The following is a 22,780-nucleotide window of genomic DNA, read 5'->3' on the forward strand; positions in this document are numbered from 1 at the left end:
TGGTTGATTTTTCTGGGGCAATGTCCGGAAACTCGGCATCAAATCAAGTTTTTGCTTCAACTGTATTTTTTGACTTCAAAAGGTAATATTTCATCAACACGTAAAATTCCTTTTTATCCATTTTTTTCACAATAACAAAAGTTGCTTCACTCAAAATGCTATAATTCGCAAACTAATGATACGACAGCTGTCAAATTTATACACGCATTTTTTGAGAGGCAGGGCTAACTAAAAAACATAACGATTAAATTCTAGTAGCGCCATCTATGTGCCAAGTCGGGGACTTTTCAATTGACCTGTTATTGTCATAATAATAAATAATATAATTGTTATGTTATTTTGTCCATCTCCTGTATATGTAGTTTCAAGTTATTGTCAAAACAAATCCTATATGAATTGGCAACGACTAGTAACAATGTGTTAAAAAAGTGATTTAAGTTTTGAAAGTCCCTTCTATGTTGTAAAATACTATTTTAGGTGAAGTGATGTTTCGAAGGAATGTATATGTTAACAATTTAACACTACACGGAAATATCAATGGTATATACATGAGTGACCTCCTCGATAATCTTGTTTACACTGATAAAGACATAACCCTCAGCAAAAGTACTATTTTTAAAAATTCTGTAAGTTATTCATTTAGCAATTATTAAAAAATTTAAAAGACAATACCATATTTTAGGTGAGTATCAACAAGAACTTGGTTATTAGTGGCGATATTAATGGAGTAAAACTTTCTGATTTTGCCAATGATATGGTTCTTGTTACTAAGGACGCTATTATAGAAGGCCATGTGAAATTTCTATCACCTGTTGGTATCCAGAAAACCTTTAACATCGATAGGAAATTAGAAACGAACAAGTTATTTGGCGAAAGTCTCACGGATTATTTAAATGACGCGGTTTTTGTTACTAAGGGACGTTTAACAGGTTGGATCATTGTGTTTTAATAAAGAAATATCGTTAATTCATTTGTTTTTAAGGTACTTATAATTTTAAGAACGTCTTTATTCATGAAAATTTGAACACCAAATATGTTAATAATATCAGTATGGATGCTATTGTTCCCTTAAAATCAACTCAGGTTATTAAAAACTTAATCTTTGATGAACTTATTGTTGCTAATAATGTATCAGTTGCCAATAAAGTCAACGGAATTGATCTCATGACTGAGAAAAGTCGAACTCTTTTGGTATGCATGGTTTCCAAATGTTTCGTAATTTTTTTGATCATATATTTTAGGCTAACGTTCCACAAGACATACCATCCGATATAGTGTTTCTGAACAACGTATTAATAGAAAACAAACTTACCACCCCAGCAATCAACAACAAGCCCACCTCGAAAATCGTTTATACCAACACTGATCAAATACTTAACGGCATTTATAGCTTCAACGCTCAAGATTGGACCGCCAGTAATTTGAATATTCATGGTCTCATTAACGGCATAGACATAGTGCAGTGGAATCGGTCTTTTATCCCTTTGAACTCAACCAAAATGGAGATAGTTCAGAATCCCTGGACAATCATCGAGAACATCAATTTAATCGATGTGGTGGAAGGTAATGGTACCCTAAACGGGATTAACTTGAAACAATTCATTACCGATGCCAACTTCAAAGAGAATAGGAGGTTTGGGTTGGTCAAAGGATTAACTGTAAGTTTTTCTATTCTTATGAAGTATTTAGTATATAGTCTATACAAAGTAGCGGTGAACTCACGTCATCTCAAATATAATTTATTTTAACATTTTAGTACATTTAATATATATATTATTGAAGGACTTAAACTACAGTTAATTAAACAGCCACAATAGTTTGTGGGTTAGAGTTATTTTATTATATTTACAGTGAAACCTTTTTTAAACCACCTATGGTATCCCCTGGAGGTTTAATACACATAATTAATAATTGTACATCCAAGTAGTGAATTTTATTTTCATTAGAGAACATATTTACCTTTTTAAGTTTAGTTCTTGTTTCCTTCATTGCTGTGCTTTCGTGTCAAATCATTCTGATATCACTGTATTATCTCTCCTTAGTCTTTTCTGTTACTACCAGTGTGCATTTTTCTTGATAAAATTAGAATTAATCACTGCATTTCCCTCAATGTGTTTATCATATCTGTAAAACAGTTAGTATTCGTTCTCTCCCCGTACATTTTAACCAAATGAATAATTACGCACATATCTATTCACACAGATCTTTCATACTCTACAATATGATTTTCTATAGTTATCCTATATTAATTATATACTAACCTTAGTTGTTTCATTCTCATCATCCTGCCTTGGCATTATCAACATTGAATCATAGTTCCCCACCCAAAAAGTTTCACTCACTGTCCATTCAATAACTAAGCTGTTAATTTCGAAACACTAGTTAACAATTCCACCATTTGTCAATTTCTTCTTCTGTGTGCCTGATGGAGTTCATTTTGAACTGTTTCCAACTGAAATGTGTTATTGTAGACAATCCTTTCCACATATCTAAGCAGTTCTTGCTTGTACATCTTTCACGACCTGCATATCTACTGTAGTTATTTTTTGCCACATCCCATAACAATTCGATTTGATTGAATATGCAGTGATAGGGAGGAAGACGTTACAGCCATATTATTCAACCATATGACCTACTGTGTATCTTTTTTCAGGCCTATTTCTAAAAAAGCAAATTGGATAAGACACAATAAAATGTTGCATTTATATTCACTAAGTGGTAATTTGAAATACTTCACTCGTTAACATGGTATCTTCAAAATTTAATTGATGTATTGCAAGCCGATCCTTAATTTCAGCCTTCAGCTATCATAAAGAATAACACCTAATCAAATTTTATAAATCTAACTATTACCTTTTTCAATCAACTTTTATTTTCTTTAGAATCTTTTTATTAGCATCCTGTTAAGGGTGGCCTAATGTTCTCTTTTGAAATAACTATTTCTATACACAAACTGAAATGAGAAGCCTTCCTGAAGTTTATTATATGCTTTTAAAAAATGAATTCGATTAAAAACAATGTCTGGATTATTTTGGATGACTTTGGGTTATCTTTATACTATTTAAACCCTATATTTCCTAACAGTGTTTGAAATGATGACTTATATCCCTCAAAGAGCTGCATATTGCTATGTTTTCTATGGATACTTCCCAAATTAATAGTTTCCTCTGAAATAATTGTTTTATTGTTTGTTCTATTTGTTATTATTCTTTTATGTTTATATTGAAAGAACTACTCACCCAAATTTAATCTTAATTAATATCTGATAATTTAATCTTGAATAGAGCTAACATCAAGGTATGTAGATACTTTCTTCTCGGTAAATCCAAAATTATATAATAGTTTTAGTTAATTTGAGATATTTTAGATATAGCGGCTACACTAATATTCAGTGTAGCTGCAATACAATAAAAATATTTCAAATAAACCCCCAACAGCTTCATATTTAATAGTATCCATACTTACCTCTCTAACGCGTTTTACTGGCAAGGACAGGCTGCCATAATCTCATTCATGGTCGAAGTAATTGATTAGAGAGATAATCTGTTTCTGACTGACTAATTATTTGGCCTCGGCATTTTTAACCATATAGTCAAAAATATTAAGTAGCGAATCGAAATTTATCAAAATAAGCGAAGCGTCTAAACAAAGTTTTCCAGCTTATAACCTCTCATCACTAACGTAATGAAGAATGTTTTACACCGAACGAATTTTGCAGTCTGGTTCGGTTACATGCTTAAACTTATCAGACAGCATTCTGTCTAAAATAAAATGAGAAGGAAAATAGTGCCTGATTCTAAAACGAATTTACAAATTGCAGCAGGCAATACATTAAATATATTGATGACGTGAATTCACTGTTATTTTGAATAGACTGTTTTTATCGAAAAATACAAACATAATTAGATCTTATTGATGTCAGAACTCACGTGAATTGCAAAACTTTAAAACAAAAAAAAACAATAGTTGCGGTATGCGTCTATCTGTTTACGATCAACGATTATGCTCCACCATATTGCTCTCGCCGCATTTCCACCATGAACTATTTATGTTTTACTATGACAATGCAAGGTCTCAGTCATCACAGCTTGTGGGGAATTATTTTAGCTTGCGTCAATATATATATTCAACAATTATAGAAAGTTAATATAATAATTTATGTGTAAAATATATATCCATAATAGTACGGATAAATATCAGTTAGAAAATAAAGATAAAGAATAATAGAAATAAATTAAAACGTTACAACACTAAGGGACAATTGAACATTTGTATATAAATATAAAGCATATATTTAAAATGTTATGCCCATTTTTATACGATTCGATATTTATGTATTTGAAGAGCTTCTGTGTTCGAAACTTTAATGAATTGAAGACTTTAACGAAATCAGTTTGATGAATGCTAGTGTTTGTAGTGGCCTTTGTAGTCTATATTCAATAAGTCTTCTTTCCGTTTAAATAAAATTGTTTTCAACCTTTTATTTTGAGAGGTTTGGTTTGGATTCCTTGGTAGTCACGAGACCTTTGTCTTTTGATTCATTCAGTCAACCGGAATCAACTTACTTATCAAGAAAAGAAAACAGATCAATGTTGGATTGGAAATCATTTCTTATTGTATCGAAGCAGTTCATATAGTTAAGTGGATTTCTATAAACTATTAGAAGTAGGATATATTATAGGTTTTGAAAAACCTTCAAAGTTCGTGGAATGCCCAGGCAAAGTGTAAAAGCAATAAAGGCAGACTGTGATTAATGTGAGCTAGCATAGTTTGCAGAAATTTGGACATTAGCTTGCAGTTTAGAATGTACGGCTGTCCAAGGTGGATTGCAGTAGTTCAGTTGCCGTAGACTATTAGATTTTGGTGTCACCAAAAGTTGGGAATTGAGTGCTATTCAGAGAAAATCAGTAAAGGCAAGCTGGTGGTCGACGTACATAACGGGTCAACACAGTAAAACACATTTTTTTAGCAAAATTATTTTCTTTTATTCAACATAATTCCCTTCGAGGGTGATACACTGATTATAGCGACCCTCCAACTTTTCGATACCATGATTTGTCCTCCGATTTGCTTCAATATTGGCCTCAGTTTCGGTGATCACATCTTCATTCGACGAAAATTTCTTCCCAGCGAGCATTCTTTTGAGATCTGAGAACAGAAAAAGCCCAATTCATGGATTTTTGCCTGCTCTGAATCATCAACTCATCGTTGTTTTTGGTCAAAAGTGGAATCGCGCGGCACCCACTTTGCACATAGTTTTCTCATATCCAAATATTCGTGAATGATCTGATGTACACGTTCAGCTGATATATTCAGAGTATCTGCTATTTCATTCAATTTCAATTTACGGTCATTCAAAATCATTTTGTGGATTTTTTTAATGTTTTCGTCGGTAACAACTTTTTTGGGCGTCCATTGCGTTCACCGTCTTCGGTGTTCATTTCACCACGTCTAAACTTAGCAGACGAATCCTTGATGGTTGATTTACCTGGGCAGTGTCCGGAAACTCGGCATCTAGCCAAATTTTTGCTTCTGTATCTTGCCTTATCTAGCCAAGTCTGTTCTGTTTTTGTTTCTTTGAAACTGTATTTTTTCCCTTCAAAAAGCAATATTTATCAACACGCGATATTCCTTTTTATCCATTTTTTTCACAATAACAAAAGTTGCTTCACTCAAAATGCTATAATTTATAAAATAATAATCCGACAGCTGTCAAATTGATACACGCATCTTTTGAAGGTTAGGGCCAACTAAAAACAAATGGGTTTAATTCTAGTAGCGCTATCTATCAGGGATGTCAGGCCGGAGATTTTTTAATTGACCTGTTACAATCGATACTCGCAAATGATTTTATTATAACTATATGCTGCCTAGATGGGATAACTACTACCTGTTTGCTCATTTCTTTAGGAGATGTTACATTGCGCGACTAATACGGTCTGTATATTCAAGGGAGCGAGACGATTTGTTTAAGTTAGGACCGAAAGGTTTAGATATTGAAGCTACTCCCAATATTGTTTTGTATCACCGTTCAACATGAAAGAAGTGCCGACTCTTATTTCCATAAAATTAAATAGTTATTTAAAGTGAAATAAAGATTTCTGTTATTTTAAACCCTTGTGTGTGTTAAACCTTAACTATGTGTTTACTATATCACCCTATTACAGAAGTTTATAAATTCAGGTCAGGTAACTTTTGAACCCGAGCAAATGAGAACGATTCTTAACGTTGTTTGATGTTCTGAACTTATACATTCAATCTGCGTGTCAAGATTGGTTCTAGTTTTCAAGTTCATACATAGAGGCAGCACTACGCTCCTATAACGGCTACCATCAGACGATGTTGCATTAAACATAATTTGGAGCTTGTTTTTATGCTTCGGAACGTGTGAAATTGCAAAGACAACATTGTAAAATCGATTCAAACTGTTTATGTTACGTTTGTAGATCTTATACGCTCGGTAAACCTAGAAACATCATGATAAATGCTCTCAAAGATACATATTTGCAGTACTTCGGTTATTGCTGTAGTAAACACTGAAAAGCCATGGGTACCGATATTGTCTTGTAACGCTTGCAGAACAAAGTTGTCATTTGGTGAAAATATATGCCTTTAATTTTCTGTGCCAACATTATGGAGGGAACAAAAAATCATAGAAATGAATACAAAAACTACTACTCGAACGGACAGTGATCTATTGCCAATTTATCCAGGTACAAGTGTAAAACTGTCATACGCAATAATCAAAAACGAATATATGTCGGACCTGATATTCGAAAGCTAATGACGCAAAGTTTACAAAGTATTTAAAGCCTAAAAAAAGTAGCGGCAAAAGTAGAAAGTTATTTCAAAGTGTTGTTTGAACATTAACGGCAACTACAAATGACCGGATTACAAGCACATAATCGAAAATTTGTTGCAAATTTACCACAAAATTGTAGCTTGAATGCTTTGAATGTTTAAAATATTTTATTCATTTAAAATTTTTTTCACAAAACTTGGCCGACAAGAACGACAAACAAGGAGAGGGGCTACACCAAGATATGGCGAAAATCTAAAGGCCAAGGATTTTAGGACGAAAGTATGATGAGCTATTAGTGTTGAACCCTAATGGTTGAAAAAGATCCCAATAAAAACTCGGTTAAACCTCTATTCATTTCTGATTTATAGTTTTTAATTCAATAAATGGTGGTTAATGGTAAAATAGTAAAATAATAACGTAACAAGCATAGTAAAATAATAAATTTGTTGAATATTTCGCAAAATAGAACCATTTTTAGAAAATGTGCTGCTGATTTGGATTCAGCTGCCCAATTTATCTTATAAAGGGCTAAGCTTTTGGTGGCTCTGATCCAAAACCCTGCCTACTTGTGTTACTTATTGTCTTAGGTCTTCATAATCTAATTTACGTTTGCGTTCATATTTACTATACTTTATAGTAAAACCATTTTATATATATAAAATATGACTTAAACACGCCCTAGTCTTGTTTTCAATCATACATTTCTAACAATATATTTTTTTAGGATGATTATAACAATATATGTACGGATATATCATATATTCACGAGAAGACTAAGAACCAGATCTACAAGTTCAAATATTTCAAAAGATACCAGACCATATATTTAAACCAGAACATAAAATACGTTAAACCCTATAACCACGAAACCAAGCATTACTTGCTCGTGCAGGAAGCGGGCAGTTGTTATACAGATTTATATTTGTTTACGGATGATGGTTACCATAAGGTCGAACGTACTGACACGGGCAGCATTGGCCAAGCAGAAATCATCAAAAGCAACAAGGGGTTGTTTATTGTCACTCGAAGTGATGAGAGGGAAAATTTAGTTTGCAAAATACGGTATAGCACAGTTGTGTGGACATTTTTGAATGAAACATTGGAGGTAAGCTTATATAATGTTATAAAAGAGACTAACAATAACAGATTGGGGACAAGATAATTTCGGTTTTTTTCATGTACCCCAAAGCTGGTTTATTGATATAAGTTTCAAACACTAATAAATGGCACAGATGCAGTTGTGGTCGTTGCATCATGGTGCTTTTCTGGTAAAAACATAATTTTGTTATCGTAAAGGTTCTGATATTTTTGGAAGAGGAACTGAACCAAGTCATCTTCTATTTTGAAGCCGGGTGTATACCATTAAGGGAACTTTGCTAAGATTGGAACACATGGTAGTCTGATCGTGAAAGACAGATTATGGTTATGCGGTAGATACAAAAGTTTTCTGCCAATCTTTCCTAATGTTTGCCGAATCACTAAATATTTGCATGAATTGGCGTTGTCGTGATGAAAGATAAAACTTTACTATTTCTTTTATTTAAAAAGCATATGTACTACTAATATAAATTTTATCCAAAATAGCAGTGAACTCATGTCGTCTAAATTTATGACGTCAAAACATCGCAATGTTGCCGCATCAACTCTCAATTCTCTTTTACTTTAGTTTGGCTTTGACGCATAATAAAATTTTAACGTAAAACAATAATGAGACAAAAATTATATTATCAAATATAATTTATTTTAACGTTATCGTACATCTAATGCATATATTATCGAAGAACTTAAAATGCAGTTAATTATACAGCCACAATAGTTTGTAGGTTTGAGTTGTTTTATTATATTTACTATATAACTCTTTTCCACACTACCCATGAGGGAGGGTTCTAGGCGCATTTTTTATGTAGTGGTACCCACTGGAGTCCTAATCCACCTAATTAACAATATATATCCAAGTAATGTATTTTTTTTTCATTAGAGAGCATATTTACCATTTTACGTCTAGTTTTTGTTTCCTTAGATGCTGTGTTTCCTTGTCAAGTTATTTTTATATCACTGTAATTCTCTTTAGTTTCTTCTGTTACTACCTGTGTACACTATTCTTGATAACATTATATTTAATCACTGCATTCTCCCTAATGTATTTACCATATTTAAAAAACAGGTAATGCTCATGTGTAATTCAGAACAATTACACACATATCTATGCACACAAATATTTTACACCCTACAATACAATTTTCGACAGTTATATACACACTTATATTATTTTCCACTTTTATCATCCTGTTTTAGTAATTTTCAGCATTGCATTATTATTACATATTCTGAAACATTCATTTCGTCACTAAGCTGTTAATTTCAAATATACCTAAAACTTTTTCACGATTCCACCATTCGTCAAATTCTTCTTTTGTGTGTTGAAAAAAGTCCATTGTGGGTCCGAAGACACGGTAAAGTCATTTTACAACACGATAACGCGCCGTCTCATAAACCAAAACCGATTAAGGAAGCGTTGAAAGCACTTGGATGGGAAATATTATCACACCCGCCGTACTCTCCAGATCTTCCTCCGTCCGACTTTTCGCATCAATGGGACACACGCTTCCAGAGCAGCACTTCGCTAATTTCGAAGAAGTTGGAAAATGGCTCGATTATTGTTTTTGCTGACATGTAACATGACAGTTTTTTTGGGATGACATCCATAAATTGTCTGAAAGATAGGCAAGATGTAATAGAATCAAAAGGCCAATACTTTGAATAAACAAAATTTTCCATTTTCACGAAGGTTATGTAGTTTTTTGTTAAACCGGTAATAACTTTCCGGTACACCTTTCCATATCGCTTATCAAAATACATGCAAGCACCTAATATTTAATATGTTCTGTGAATCTTTTAAACGCGCTATAATATGGATTCATTGAATAAGTATAACTAGAAATGTGTGATTCTAAGGCCATCTATTAAGAAAAATTGAAATTACTATGTGCCTATTTTGTACATAGCATTGGAATAATTTAGATATATACGAGGGTGGTTCAAATATAATGGAGACAAACGCTGTAGATGGCGCAATTTGAAATGTCGTGGCTTGAGTATGTGATAACTGTGTCCCTTATGAACAATGTGGCATAGTTTTCGTCGGGGGCGCATGTTTCACACGCGAGCTACGACCAGGAGTGAACGTCAAGTGCCGACCGCCGTAGCGCAACGTATTATCATTCGTTCTTTTAGTGTGGGAAGGCGTTAAAAGACGAAAATTTGTCTGTGCTTGCGAAATCAGTTCGGTAGTGAGTGCCTGAGTAGGACTGCCGGGTTTAAATGGGCCAAAACATACAAGGATCGTGAAACCGTCGAGAATGAGCTGCATGAACGTCGACCGAGAACCAGCATCGCCGCGTAGAACAATTCATTTTGGAGGATCGTAGGATGACTGTTCGAGACATTTCGGTTGAACTCGGCATCAGTATTGGTAGTGTAGAGTCTATCATCCACGAACACTTTCAATATCGCAAAATAACGGCATGATGAGTTCCTAAACTGTTGAACTTCAAGCAACAATTTACGCGCTTGAAAGTTTGTGGCCGATTGCTTATATGATACGAGGCGGAGGGGGATGGTTTTTAACGCGAATCTTCACTACAGACGAGACATGGGTACATTATTACACTCTTGAAAGCAAGATGTCTGCTAAAGAGTGGAGGAAGAAGGAGGAAGGGGCGCCAGTCAAAGCGAAAACAACCAAGACCGTGGGCAAGGTTCTATGTACGGTGTCCTGGGACCGGCGGGGCGTACTGTACATCGATTTCCTGCGCACCCATCGTACCGTCAATGCTGCATACTACTCTAACTTTCTGAAAACACACGTGATACCCGCTTATTGCTCGAAACTGAGGAGCATTCCAGCACGAAGTGCGATTCTTCTTCAGGATAACGCGCGCCCTCATACCGCGCTCGATACAATATCGGAATTAGTGTGGGAGGTACTGGAACATACCCCCTACAGTCTGGATTTATCACCCTGCGACTACCAACACAAGGAGTTGCACAAGGAATTCTTCGATACCGGCATCAAAAAAAACTTCCGGAAAGATGGAAAAAATGTGTAACTAGTGAGGGGAAATACCTAGAAAAACTGTACATTTTTTCAATAGTAAATAAAGGTGTCAGAGTATTTGTCATATTTGAACCACCCTCGTAGTATTGGTATGGCATTTCAATTGATCTATTTTATTTATTGGTTTGATTACTTCAATTGTTATTCTAAAAATATATATTTAAATTATATTTGAATTACAATATCGAACAATGAATCGGTACAAGGTCAGTTGATTAATATGTGAATTCTTAATTTTAGCAATTTCAAATTAGTAATCAAGCGTAGATTAACTGAGTTGAAAATACGGAACTGTTTTTTGATTAATTAAGATTAAATTTAATTTTTTGTTCGATTTTATATCGGGTGTTCCGGATGAATTTAACGGCATCATTTCAAACCTGATGACCATTGGGCGATACTGCTTTTAATTTTCTTCCTTGATTCAGTTTTTAGGTAGCTACGATGATCAGCAACTTTTACACTCGTCCGAGATCCCGCTAACGGTCTACGGATTACGACATTCCACCGTAACAGAATTCAAGGTCGTCGTTAATGGTCTGAAGCATCTTCGACCTTACAGGAGATGGAAGATTGAGTCAGGTAAGGAATAACTGTATGTAGTTTAACTGAAAACAGTTAATGTTGGAGAGACTAGAGGTTGGCCAGTGGTCGGTTTCGAGTTTAATTTATTAAGGTGCTTCAAAAAATGCCTTTTTTGTTTCCTAAATCGATAACATAACTATTGAAGAATATACTCTGAAAATTTCAAATTAAAATTCCAAACCATTTATAGTTATAAGCGTTTTAGTAAGCGTCCTCCTGTCTAATGGCTGAGAATGGAGATTTTGGATAAAAATTACAGAATATAAATATCTCGTATTAGTGACCTCGTAAAAGATCATTTCACGGAAATCGGTATATAAAACGGAATTCATATAACTGTAGTGAAAATGAAGAAGATGGGAAAGTCAAAGAAGAAGAAAAGAAAGAAGGTGAACATGAAGATTCATCGGGAGATGATTTACCCGATAAATGTTTAGGCGGTCATATTCAAAATGCGAACGAAAGCTTCAATTCAACAGTTTGGCTATTGGTTCCAAAACATTTTCATTCTGGTTTAAAAACCGTTGAGGTCTCGGCATATTTGGCTGCGTGCTTATTTAATGATGGAACTTTAAGTATTTTAACTATTCTGAACGAGTTTAATATTACCGTTGGTAATTGAAGCTTAAATTATGCTTAAGAAGTTGATAATCGGCGCATAATACGATAAAATCGACGCAGCTCTCTGGACAGTAAAGAACCTCGAACAGCTCGAAAAGAATAACAGCAAGCGGATAGTGAAATATGAAGCACTGCAATATTAATTAGTAAGTTGTTTATATAGGATGTGGCAAAAGTCCCGCTATCATACCATAATGGAACGATTATTTTCAATAAATGTTGTCACTAATGTTGTGGCACATATTTATCCAAAATAAAATTTGGCCGTCTACACGACAAAATGATTAAAGTAAAACTGAGTTAAATGTCACATAACCAAGATGGCCTGCAATCAAAATTTTTGCCCGACAGTAGTGTCAAATCAGAAGTTTTTTTTCTTATTTGTGTACATTCTAGCTCTTAGAGGTTTTAACCAATGTTATAAAATTTTACACATCTTTAAAAAAGAATTGAATTTTTTTTTTAAAATGTGTTTCAGATGAAAATTGTGACCTGCAGAATGTACACAAATCAACTACCTGAATAAAGACTAGACTGAAAACGAGCAAGCCTACATCTTCATTGTGTTATAAAAATAACTTGAAAACTTAGGTGTTATTTTTTTTTCAAAAAGCATTTGAAATCTTCTATTGATAATAAATCTATTCATTTCAAGCTACTATTTGCCTCTGAGGCTAGCTGGTATTCAAGTCTTTTTTGTCATAACTTCTTCCCTAAAAATCTTAAAAACTAAATTTAGATTCGAGAGATTCCAGCCTAAAAAAGGTTCCAGAAATTGCATCGATTCGAAACGATTTGAACAAGTTTTTACAGTGGCAGTTAAAGAGGTGATAAATTATATTCAATATTTATACTAAATATTTCTAATAAATAAATTTTCTCAGAGGAAGACTCCTTAATATTTATATTGATTTATATTAACAATTTATATTGATTTTGATCAATAGTCATTATAGTGAGTTTATTATAGTATGTTATTTAAAAATAGCAATTAATATGTTATTAAAATACGATAAAACATTTGTGGGGTTATTATTCCATTCCTTTTTACAGATCCATAGAACGTTCAAATATAAAAGAAATTCTACTTCCTTAAAATGAAATTATTTATAGTATGATAATAGTTTTCAGTAATTATTTCTTTCCTGTTCTTTTTTAAAGTTAGTACGTGAAGGAATATGTATATTTCCGTCTGGCTGATACCAAGCAATTATATCCGTCCTTTCCTCTCTCACAATTTATACAGAAAATAATTTGTACATGTTCGTCTGACACAACTAAAAAAAACAATCTAACCGTGCATTTGACTGAAAATGGTAATTAATATTTTCAGTCGCTAGTTTTTTTGCTATAGACTGTTTAGATTATTTTGCGACTATAGACTGTTTTGACTATTTTCAGTCGATAGTTCCCAACACTAATTATAATAATGTTTCAGAAAATGTGGCATTTTTTCCGAGGGGATTTAAAACAGGCCTCGCCATGAGAAACGGTCAAATCATTCAATTTCTCACAAGGAATGATCCTATAGTAGAAGACGACTTTGGAATCGATACTGAAGCGCCTATCATAGGAAATGTTTCGGTAGTCTATAATTCCATCATTCCTGGTAAAAATGGCGCTGAACTCACTGTTACTAAAGTTGGAACCATTAGTTCTTCAAAGACTATGCTCGTTGTGTCAGTCCATAAAACAGCTCAGGTCCAACAAAATCTCGATTTAGTGGAGGTAAGTTTTGGTTGTTTCTACATACGATAGTTAAAATATAATTATTGCGAATAGATACATCTAGCAAATTACGAAAAGCGAATAGTTTATTAAATGATTTTTTACCTGCTAGTTTATTTTTGTGAAATTTTAGTGGAAATTTGAAAGGGAATTGTTTCCAGAGAATTTTTGAAATCGACGATTGGTAACCTTGTTCATACATCAAATTATCTATGAGATGATAGAGTCAAAATTTAAGGTTTAATAAGTGATATCAGTATCAAATGAGACATGATATATATAATAATTTTTTCTCACTTAGAGTATTTTTTTGATATATTCACCCTAGGTTCGCTTAGGTCACTACCAACTGAGTTGTCTTTTTTATGTAGTCTTCCACTTATTCAATATCAACTCATCCTGTCCATCTTTGTTTCATTCCTGACTCTGAATTGTTCCAATACTGTTGCTTGTATTTTACCTTGTGTCTTTGTACCTCTCTTTGAAAATGCCCACAGCTGGTAATCGAATATTAAATTTAGACTGTAAATTACTTTGTACACTTACAATTTACTTGAAATTTCCCTTTGATTAGTGAATTAACTATTTATAGCGAAGTACAAATTCATGGTTTGTCCACATCTGGCATTCATTTTCATCCCCTGGCTTTTTCTTTTTTTACATTCTCAATTAGGATATATATTATTTCTAGCTCTCCTAATACCATGATTTTCCTTTTGTTTATTTTATCATTATCATTTCGCAATTTCTTTTTATTATATATTATTTGTTTAAGACGTTTTTACGTATTCTGGTCTATCAGTTGCTGTTATACATAATCTGCAAAAGTCCTAACAAACATTTCTATTTTTTCCATATTAGCAGATTTTTATAATTTTTACATATTTTTGATTATTTCATCAATTAATTCAATTAATTAATTTATTATATAAACAGGGTTGGTCTAAATTTCCTTAGTCCTGCCTTGAAGATTTTTGATTTCATGTTGTCAATTTTATTGCTCACACCTCTTTGTTTTAACATAACCCATAGAGTTTTTCATCTCATTCCTTCATATTTATTGTCCGAATCAGTGAATGCTAGATATTATTTTTGGGGTTAAAGTTTTTCCACTAGTGTTATCCTATACTCAATAAATGGTCTTATATACTTTTTTCCGTTCGACACCCGTTCTGCGATTTTGTTAGTGTCTACTACTGATTTTGGACGATTTTTAATAATTTGCTCCTAAATCTTCATGACTTTTTAAATGACTTTCTCCTTTTTTTTCTCATCTGTTCTAAACTCCCCTTCTTCACTATATTTTTTCCAAATAAATATATTACTGCAATTTTTTCGTATATTTTTATCACTTATTTATTGACACTTGACATGTAACAACTAATAGAACACACAATCATATCGATTATTGTGTCTCATATAACATATATTTTATCATTAACTATGGAAGAATGCAATGGTTGTGTTTATTATTATAAACAATAATTTAAATATATCTACAATATAAATATTAAAAATTTGTATCAATCTTTCTATTCTCAATAATTATATCTTGGTTCATCATCATTGGTTTTTTTTTTGATAGATATATTCCGATCCGTTTAAAAACGAACTGTTTGATAAAATATCAGCCTATAAACCTAGTTCCATTACTTCGATGGAATTCAATAATGGAGAAACTTTATTGGCATTTATAGAAGACAACAAAGTACTACACATTTATGAATATAAAGGTGAGTAATTTTGGCTGTGTTACATATAGGGATAAAAATATGGTTAATTGTTTGTTTTTGATAATTACACATAAATATAGAAACATAGAGTGCGATTTTCTATATATATATATATATATATATATATATATATATATATATATATATATATATATATAGCTATATAATATTTCGACTGCTACATATACACTTAGCTCTTATTAACAGCTCTTAGTTTTGTTGGTATTGTGTTGTCTGACTTCCAATATAAAGATGAAGGTATATTCCTGTGTTCTAAAGGAATCAGTGGAGAAATACATATTAAAATCTTCAGTTTTCGAACTTCTCAATATAATTCCTTTGATGAAAATATTATATTTGTAATTAAATATTCGGTCTATAAATTAATTTTACAGATTGTAATCAAATTAATTCAATCATGATAACTTTTCAGTATGTGTTAGCTCGTCGTAGTGCGAACAAAATTTTTTTCAGTGCACTGAATATGTCTGAAATTGTACCGAGTAAATCGTAATTGCGGGTTTTTACTTCAACTTGAAGAACAATCCCGCCGGAGGTTATCCAATGCCGTGTCTAGCTTATGGTAATCATGCTCCATCAATTTTAACATGTGAACATTATGTTTTTGCTTTGGTTTCGAGGCCAAGTCAAAGGCAACCAATAAAATATGAAGACGAAAATTTGAGGGTTTGTTCTCGATAATGATGTGTGAAATGTAAAAAGAATATGCCAAATTGTTGGGAGTAACAGAAGAAATTATGGGATTTATGGCACAGTGAATGGAGTAAGACGAAATAAAACTGATAGTAATATTATATGACCGTTATATGTTACATGTTATAAAAAGTTATTATATACATATAGATATAAAAAGGCGCATTGTTACATGAAGAAACGCTTGAGCAGTCGATGTTGGCCCATCTGAATTGAATGCTGGTCAGTGACTGAATGCTTCAATTCATTTCTTTAAATATCCGAGATAAATATTTTTTGGTTACCAGATCTTCACTGTCGTTTACTGATCGTTGCTGCTAGCACTCCGTACTTATTCAACATCTGGGATAATATTTATGGGTATTTTGTAGATCGCCTCAAGGTCGCTAAAAAACTATTTACAATCGGCTGAAGAATATGGGAATGATTCAAAAGCTTAGATATTTGGCATATAAGTTGAAACCAAGAAACATTGAAAAGCTTTTGGTCATATGTAAAATGGCGCTTCAACCCTAAAATCGGAAAAGTTTTTTGCATTGTCTTGTTGCTGTTGAAGAAAATTGGACCCATTACGATAATCTAAAGCAAAAAAAGTTATGGAGCCACTTGGTCATATACCAATATCAATAGCGTAGTCGAATATCTATAGCTCTAAGATTTTTATTTGGTGGTATCCGCTTGGTGTGATATATCATAAGCTACAAAAACTTAACGAAATCAACAGTTGGGATCGCTATAGACTATAATTGATACTACTGAGCCAAGCAGTGCGCGAAAGATACCAATAAATGGGTCGAATCATGGATAACCTCAATAGATACATCGTTCTTTCAAGATAGAATCTGAGAATCGCCTGAAAATCTGTAATATAGGTATATTATGTGTTTTTATTGTGGATATAAACTCATAAAAACTTATTATTGAAATTACAATTAGGAATTGCGTGTCGGTTAAATAATTCTCTTCAGATTTACGTCCATAATTATCTGTCCTAGTATACAAAAACAGAAAAATCCTGTGCGGAAGCCTGATGTAATAGGTCAATTGAAAAGTCCTCGACCTACTATAGTAAAACACATTTTTTTGGCATCGTTTTCACTGATTTGTGACACGGTGCACTGTCTTGGTGAAGCAGCACTTTCTTGTTCTTCAAATGCGGCCGTTTTTCGGCGATTTCGCCCTTCAAATGATCCAATAACGCCAAGTAATAGTCGCTGTTGATGGTCTTTCCTTTTTCAAGGTAGTTAATGAAAATTATTCCATGCACATCCCAAAATACAGACGCCATAACCTTGCCAGCCGGCTGTTGCGTTTTCTTACACTTTAGAGCGGGTTCATCGTATGAAGTCCACTCGGATGACTGCCGATTGGACTTCGAAGTGAAATGATGCAGCAATGTTTCATCCACTGTCATATATCAACGCAAAAACTCGGGTATATTACGCTTGATCATCTTGAGACACTGCTCCGTATCATCAACTCGTTGTTTTTGGTTAAATGTGAGCTCGCGCGACACCCACTTTGCACAGAGTTTCCTCATACCCAAATATTCGTGAATGATATGATGTACACGTACAGTTGATATCTTTAGAGTGTCTGCTTTTCATTCAATTAAATTGTATGGTCATTCAAAATCATTCTGTGGATTTTTTAAATGTTTTCGTTGGTAACAACTTCTTTTGGGCGTGTACTGCGTTCACCGTCTTCGGTGCTCATTTCACCGCGTCTAAACTTAGCATAGCAATCTATGATGGTTGATTTTCCTGGGGCAGTGTCCGGAAACTCGGCATCAAGCCGAGTTTTTGCTTCAACTGTATTTTTTCCCTTTAAAAAGCAATATTTCATAAACACGCGAAATTCATTTTTATCAATTTTTTCGCAATAACAAAAGTTGCTTCACTCAAAATGCTATAATTCACAAACTAATGATCCGACAGCTGTCAAATTTATGCACGCACCTATGTGCCACCAGGGACTTTTCAATTGACCTGTTAGTTCTCAAAAGAGATTCCTTTAAGTTTATCATTGCTTAGTTTTAAAAACCATTTCTGCTCTAGACAATAGTGATTTGGAAAATAATCCATTCACATTAACATCCTAGAAACCTTCACATACCAGAAATTAACACTTTTGTTTTATTTTTTAATTTAAATAAATAATTTTTACCTTAAATATTAAAAAAACTTAAGTCGTAACAACAAATTTCCTTAATATTGTACACAATAACAGGAAAAACAATATAAATATATAACATACAAGTGCGCTTTTTTAACTTACCATTCTATGTTTCTATATTTTGTGGATAATTATTCGACATGTTCAACCTAGTGTGTTTTTATGATATTTTATTCTGGAATAATCACATGGTTGTTTATTTACATTTCCTGTGAATTTATTTTCTCAAGTTTCATTGTTTTTTAACAAATAATCTTGCGATAATTTAAGTACAAATATTAACTAAACAATCGGAATTCCAATATTTCTGTTTACAGGACATGTTGGCAAGGAATAATTTGTTATCTTAAGCTTATCCAAACATATTTTGAAGATTGTTTGGGTGAACGTTATACTTGAACACACTTCGAAACGCAAATTTAAATATTGTGTTGATATTTAACATAGATTTAGTGCTCTTAATTTTTCTTTTTAATACATTAAATAATACTTAATCACATATTTTAATTCATAAATGTTATTTAAATATTTGATTGGTAGAATGAATTAATGGTGGGGCGATGAGTTTAAAGTACTAGTGATCAAGAATATCAAGTATATTTTTATTTCGAACAACCTCAAATATTTTGAAGCATTGTTGTCTGGCTTTACAATCACGTACACCCTTTTATTAAAGTTTATAAAGCGTGAGTTAATTTTAAAGGGAATTTTCCAAATCCACCAGTTATCTGGTGTCTTCTCTCCACAATTCAAGAAATTCTTTTTTATAAAATTTCATTTTAACTCAGCATAGATTGAGTAAGAACTATTACTGTGGTATCAGTAAAAATAGTAATACGTAAAAATTATGGTGTTATCTATCATGAATTATTTTCACTGGATAAAATGGGGTCTCTTGTACATTAATACCATTTCACAACTGCCTTATTCGTTTGATTTTGCTCTGTTGGATTTTTAGCTCTTTCCTAAATTTATCAAATGGCTTCTAGGGCATAATTTTGAACCGGTTGTCCATATTAAAATAGGATCGAAGTTTCATTGAAGCCCATTTCAGAAATTGCCTACAACGATTGTTTTTCAAACTGGATAAAACGTTGGTATAAACATGTTGTATTCAAGGTAGTTTACTTTGAGTGGGTTCATTTTTTTTATTACACTTAGTGGTTTAAAAGAATAAATTTAGAAGAAAGACAATAAGTATATCTTATCATACTCAGTCTCCAGTATAAAATCTATATCTGTCTGTTAATTAGATGGCAGTGAATATTTTAGTATATGCACTTCATTATTATCACGCATAATTTGTAGATTATCTGAGTACATTGGGATGCACTCTTTCGAAATTACTTGAACACTAACACTTTGAATTACATTCGTTATGGATTATGGCGGGGGATATGGTGCGGTAGCACTTCAGGGACGTAGCATAGAGCATCAAGGATGACACCCAGCAATGTGGTTTTGAACTGTTGAATGAGGATTATATTAAATTTATTCACGGTGCCCCATAAGTGGATTTCGGAAGACTAAATGGGCCTAACTAGTGATTTGTACAGCAATACCATAGCCATTTATAGACATTTGGTTTAATTTGAGCTCAAGTCATTTTCGTTAAGTATTATCTTGTTCGCCGCTCATGATTCATGTCAAGATATTTAACATTTTCTGTCTGGTGGAGTTGGAAACTATTGATTTTAATTGGTGGACATGTTCTTTCACGCGGTTCTTTGTGTATGTTTCGAATGGGACGAAGTACAGTTGGAGAAATAAGTAACCCAGTTGTGTTTTGTTCAATGATAATTTTTGGCTTCCAAATTGAAATATTATATTTTACTTTATATATTTGTACACCTCGATCCCCTTTTAAAACCCATACAGTATTGCCTGATCTCCCAGATCTGTGCAAAATAATTTTGGAGTGTTTTGTAAATTTAATTTTTTTAAATTATTTTCCATCACTTGCCATCAATTTTTTCCCATTTCTCCGTTATAACCACATTATTTCTGAAAATGCTATAAATGTATTGAATTAAGTCAATCAAATCATGTAGCCTCTATCAGAATAAGTATTACTAAAAAGTTTGTATTCACTGTTTGGTGAATATAGTGAATATACGTTCTATTTAATCCTATTGTTTATTTAATTTGCTATATGTCTCTTAAGGTTATTAAGTTGCAAAATGAGGTTTACATTTAGATAAATTGATAGTAAGTTTCCAAAGCGGTTTCCTTTGGTTTGATTGATATTCACACAATTTTATGGATTGAATATTTTGGCTGTAAAATTCTTACAGCTTTCAGTGGTTTTCAATAGATAAATAAACATCTCTAAATTTTCTAAATCATCAATTTTGACATAGGTGTTTTGTGATAAATGCCATGAGTGGGGTAGGGATTTCCATTTAAGAATTTTTATATAGATTTCTAGGAATTCTGCCGCTTTTTCTCACCTTTTAATTGAAACATATCAATTTTACCTTATTCTGTCGAGTTTATTAATCTCTCATGAAGATTTTAACATTTAAATTCTGCGTCTTTTTTATGTTTGCTCTATATTCAGCCGGTATCACCACAAGCTTCTAAGAAAAGAAATTTGGCTCAACATTTAAAGAAAACAATATGCTGACTCAAATCATTAATATTTGAATGTTATTATATTATTGATAAATGTTCGACCATACAATAGGAAGCTGTACTTCGAACGGTTTAATTTGCTAATGATGAATTTTTTTTCTTAAAAACCGAACTATATTCAAAAATTTATATTATTTTTAATAAAATGTAAATGTAAAGTTTTACAGTATTAATGTGAATGTAGTTGGGGAAGCGTTCAATATTACATAACAAGTAACTTCATCTATTTCAAATCCTTTAATATGAATTAACAATTCACAATTGCCTAATTCAATCCAATTAATAAATAATTTAAAGGAAACAACATATTTTGTTAAAAAATTATTTCTGAATTCCATTAGATAATAGGAATTCTTTACTTATTTGTTCAGTAAGTTTGTGAAAAATTACCTCGTTTTTCTTTACTAAAGTTTTTATGCTTATCGTGGTGATTCTCCTAGATAAGGGTCTATTCTCGTTGTAGGTTTTCGGAAAGTTTTTTAGAATATACAGAGTATATGATAATCAGAAATCGCTACTTCTGGTGAGTACGCTAGATGCAGTCGCATTTCCCATTCGAGCTGCTACAGTATATTCTTTAAACTTTTGCAATACGTGGTCGAGTGTTGTCATATAATAGAATGATTTTGCATCAGTTTCTCGCTATTACTTTCAGAGTATGAGATGGATTTTCGTCCAATAACTCTTGCAGTTTGCTCTTGCAACATTTTTAATCCTCTGGGTCGTACTTTGTGAGTGATGTCGTCATTTTTAAATAGTTGAAAAAAAAACAAACAATTAGAATATGGCGGAGCAGCATCACTATCACAAAGTGTTGGATGGGCTTCGGCAACAGATTATTTAAATCAAATAATATGACATCAAATTTTAAACGGCCTTTTTTCTTAGAGAAAGTAAAATATTGAGATGCTACCGATTACAATACTTAATTCTACCGTTGACAAGTAGATGGTGTTCTGCGTACTTATAGTTGTAGCCATCAATTGTTGCTTTATAATTCTATATTAATTCTATATTCCTAGGTGTTGAAGGATTTAAACATCGATCATCTATCAAAATGCAAGCCAGCAAACTATTCGAATTGGAGTTACCAATTAAATATCACCCAAAACCTAGGAAAGTTCTAGGAGTGATTTATAAAAATTCCTTAACTCTTTTGGAAGCTGTGATGGTGGGAAACAAGATTGATAGTGACCTGAGCTGTACCGAGATGTAGCAGCCAATTCCGATTTATATTTATTGTTAATTATGTGTGTTAAATATTTATAAATTTATATTACATTTAATATATTTATTATTTGTTTATGTGTTTTCATTTTTGAAGAATTATGAGAATTTACCCAGATTTTGTTGAGATTCTTAGACGTGATTCTAATATTTATGACCATTTATAATATAATATTGTTGGAGACCCGTTTTCTTTAAAATATAGTGCAAACAGTCTCGAGTTTTAGACAATACTCTGACGTAAGAAGGTTAATATTTTCACATTAATGATTAATAAAGGGGGATTTTCACATGTTCTGTTTGCATACGACCTAAAAACTGTGTGGACAAAGCGTGACAATGTTTTATCATTTTCCTACAGGATGATACGTGCATTAACTAAAAAAGTAATTGAAATTTAATGTGTTTTTAATGTCATTAATTTTTTATTATAGATTTTCAAGG

General features: G+C 32.5%; 1 protein-coding gene across 1 annotated transcript in view; it reads left to right on the forward strand.

Moving 5' to 3' along the window:
- fs(1)N (female sterile (1) Nasrat) overlaps positions 1-22,412 on the forward strand; it is a 44,073-nt gene extending 21,661 nt beyond the window's left edge. Inside the window, exons 17-25 of the mRNA XM_076417131.1 lie at positions 478-626; positions 683-929; positions 983-1,191; positions 1,242-1,658; positions 7,527-7,907; positions 11,348-11,501; positions 13,564-13,853; positions 15,439-15,586; positions 22,132-22,412. Of these exons, the coding sequence (XP_076273246.1) occupies positions 478-626; positions 683-929; positions 983-1,191; positions 1,242-1,658; positions 7,527-7,907; positions 11,348-11,501; positions 13,564-13,853; positions 15,439-15,586; positions 22,132-22,325 (2,189 nt within the window). The 3' untranslated portion in view covers positions 22,326-22,412. The remainder of the gene's footprint in view (positions 1-477; positions 627-682; positions 930-982; positions 1,192-1,241; positions 1,659-7,526; positions 7,908-11,347; positions 11,502-13,563; positions 13,854-15,438; positions 15,587-22,131) is intronic.
- Positions 22,413-22,780: the final 368 nt, after the last annotated feature.

Source organism: Rhynchophorus ferrugineus, unplaced genomic scaffold (assembly GCF_030347505.1).
Source record: "Rhynchophorus ferrugineus isolate W39M unplaced genomic scaffold, kcgeb_rfMv2 rfM11, whole genome shotgun sequence".
NCBI classification, from domain to species: Eukaryota; Metazoa; Arthropoda; class Insecta; order Coleoptera; family Curculionidae; genus Rhynchophorus; species Rhynchophorus ferrugineus.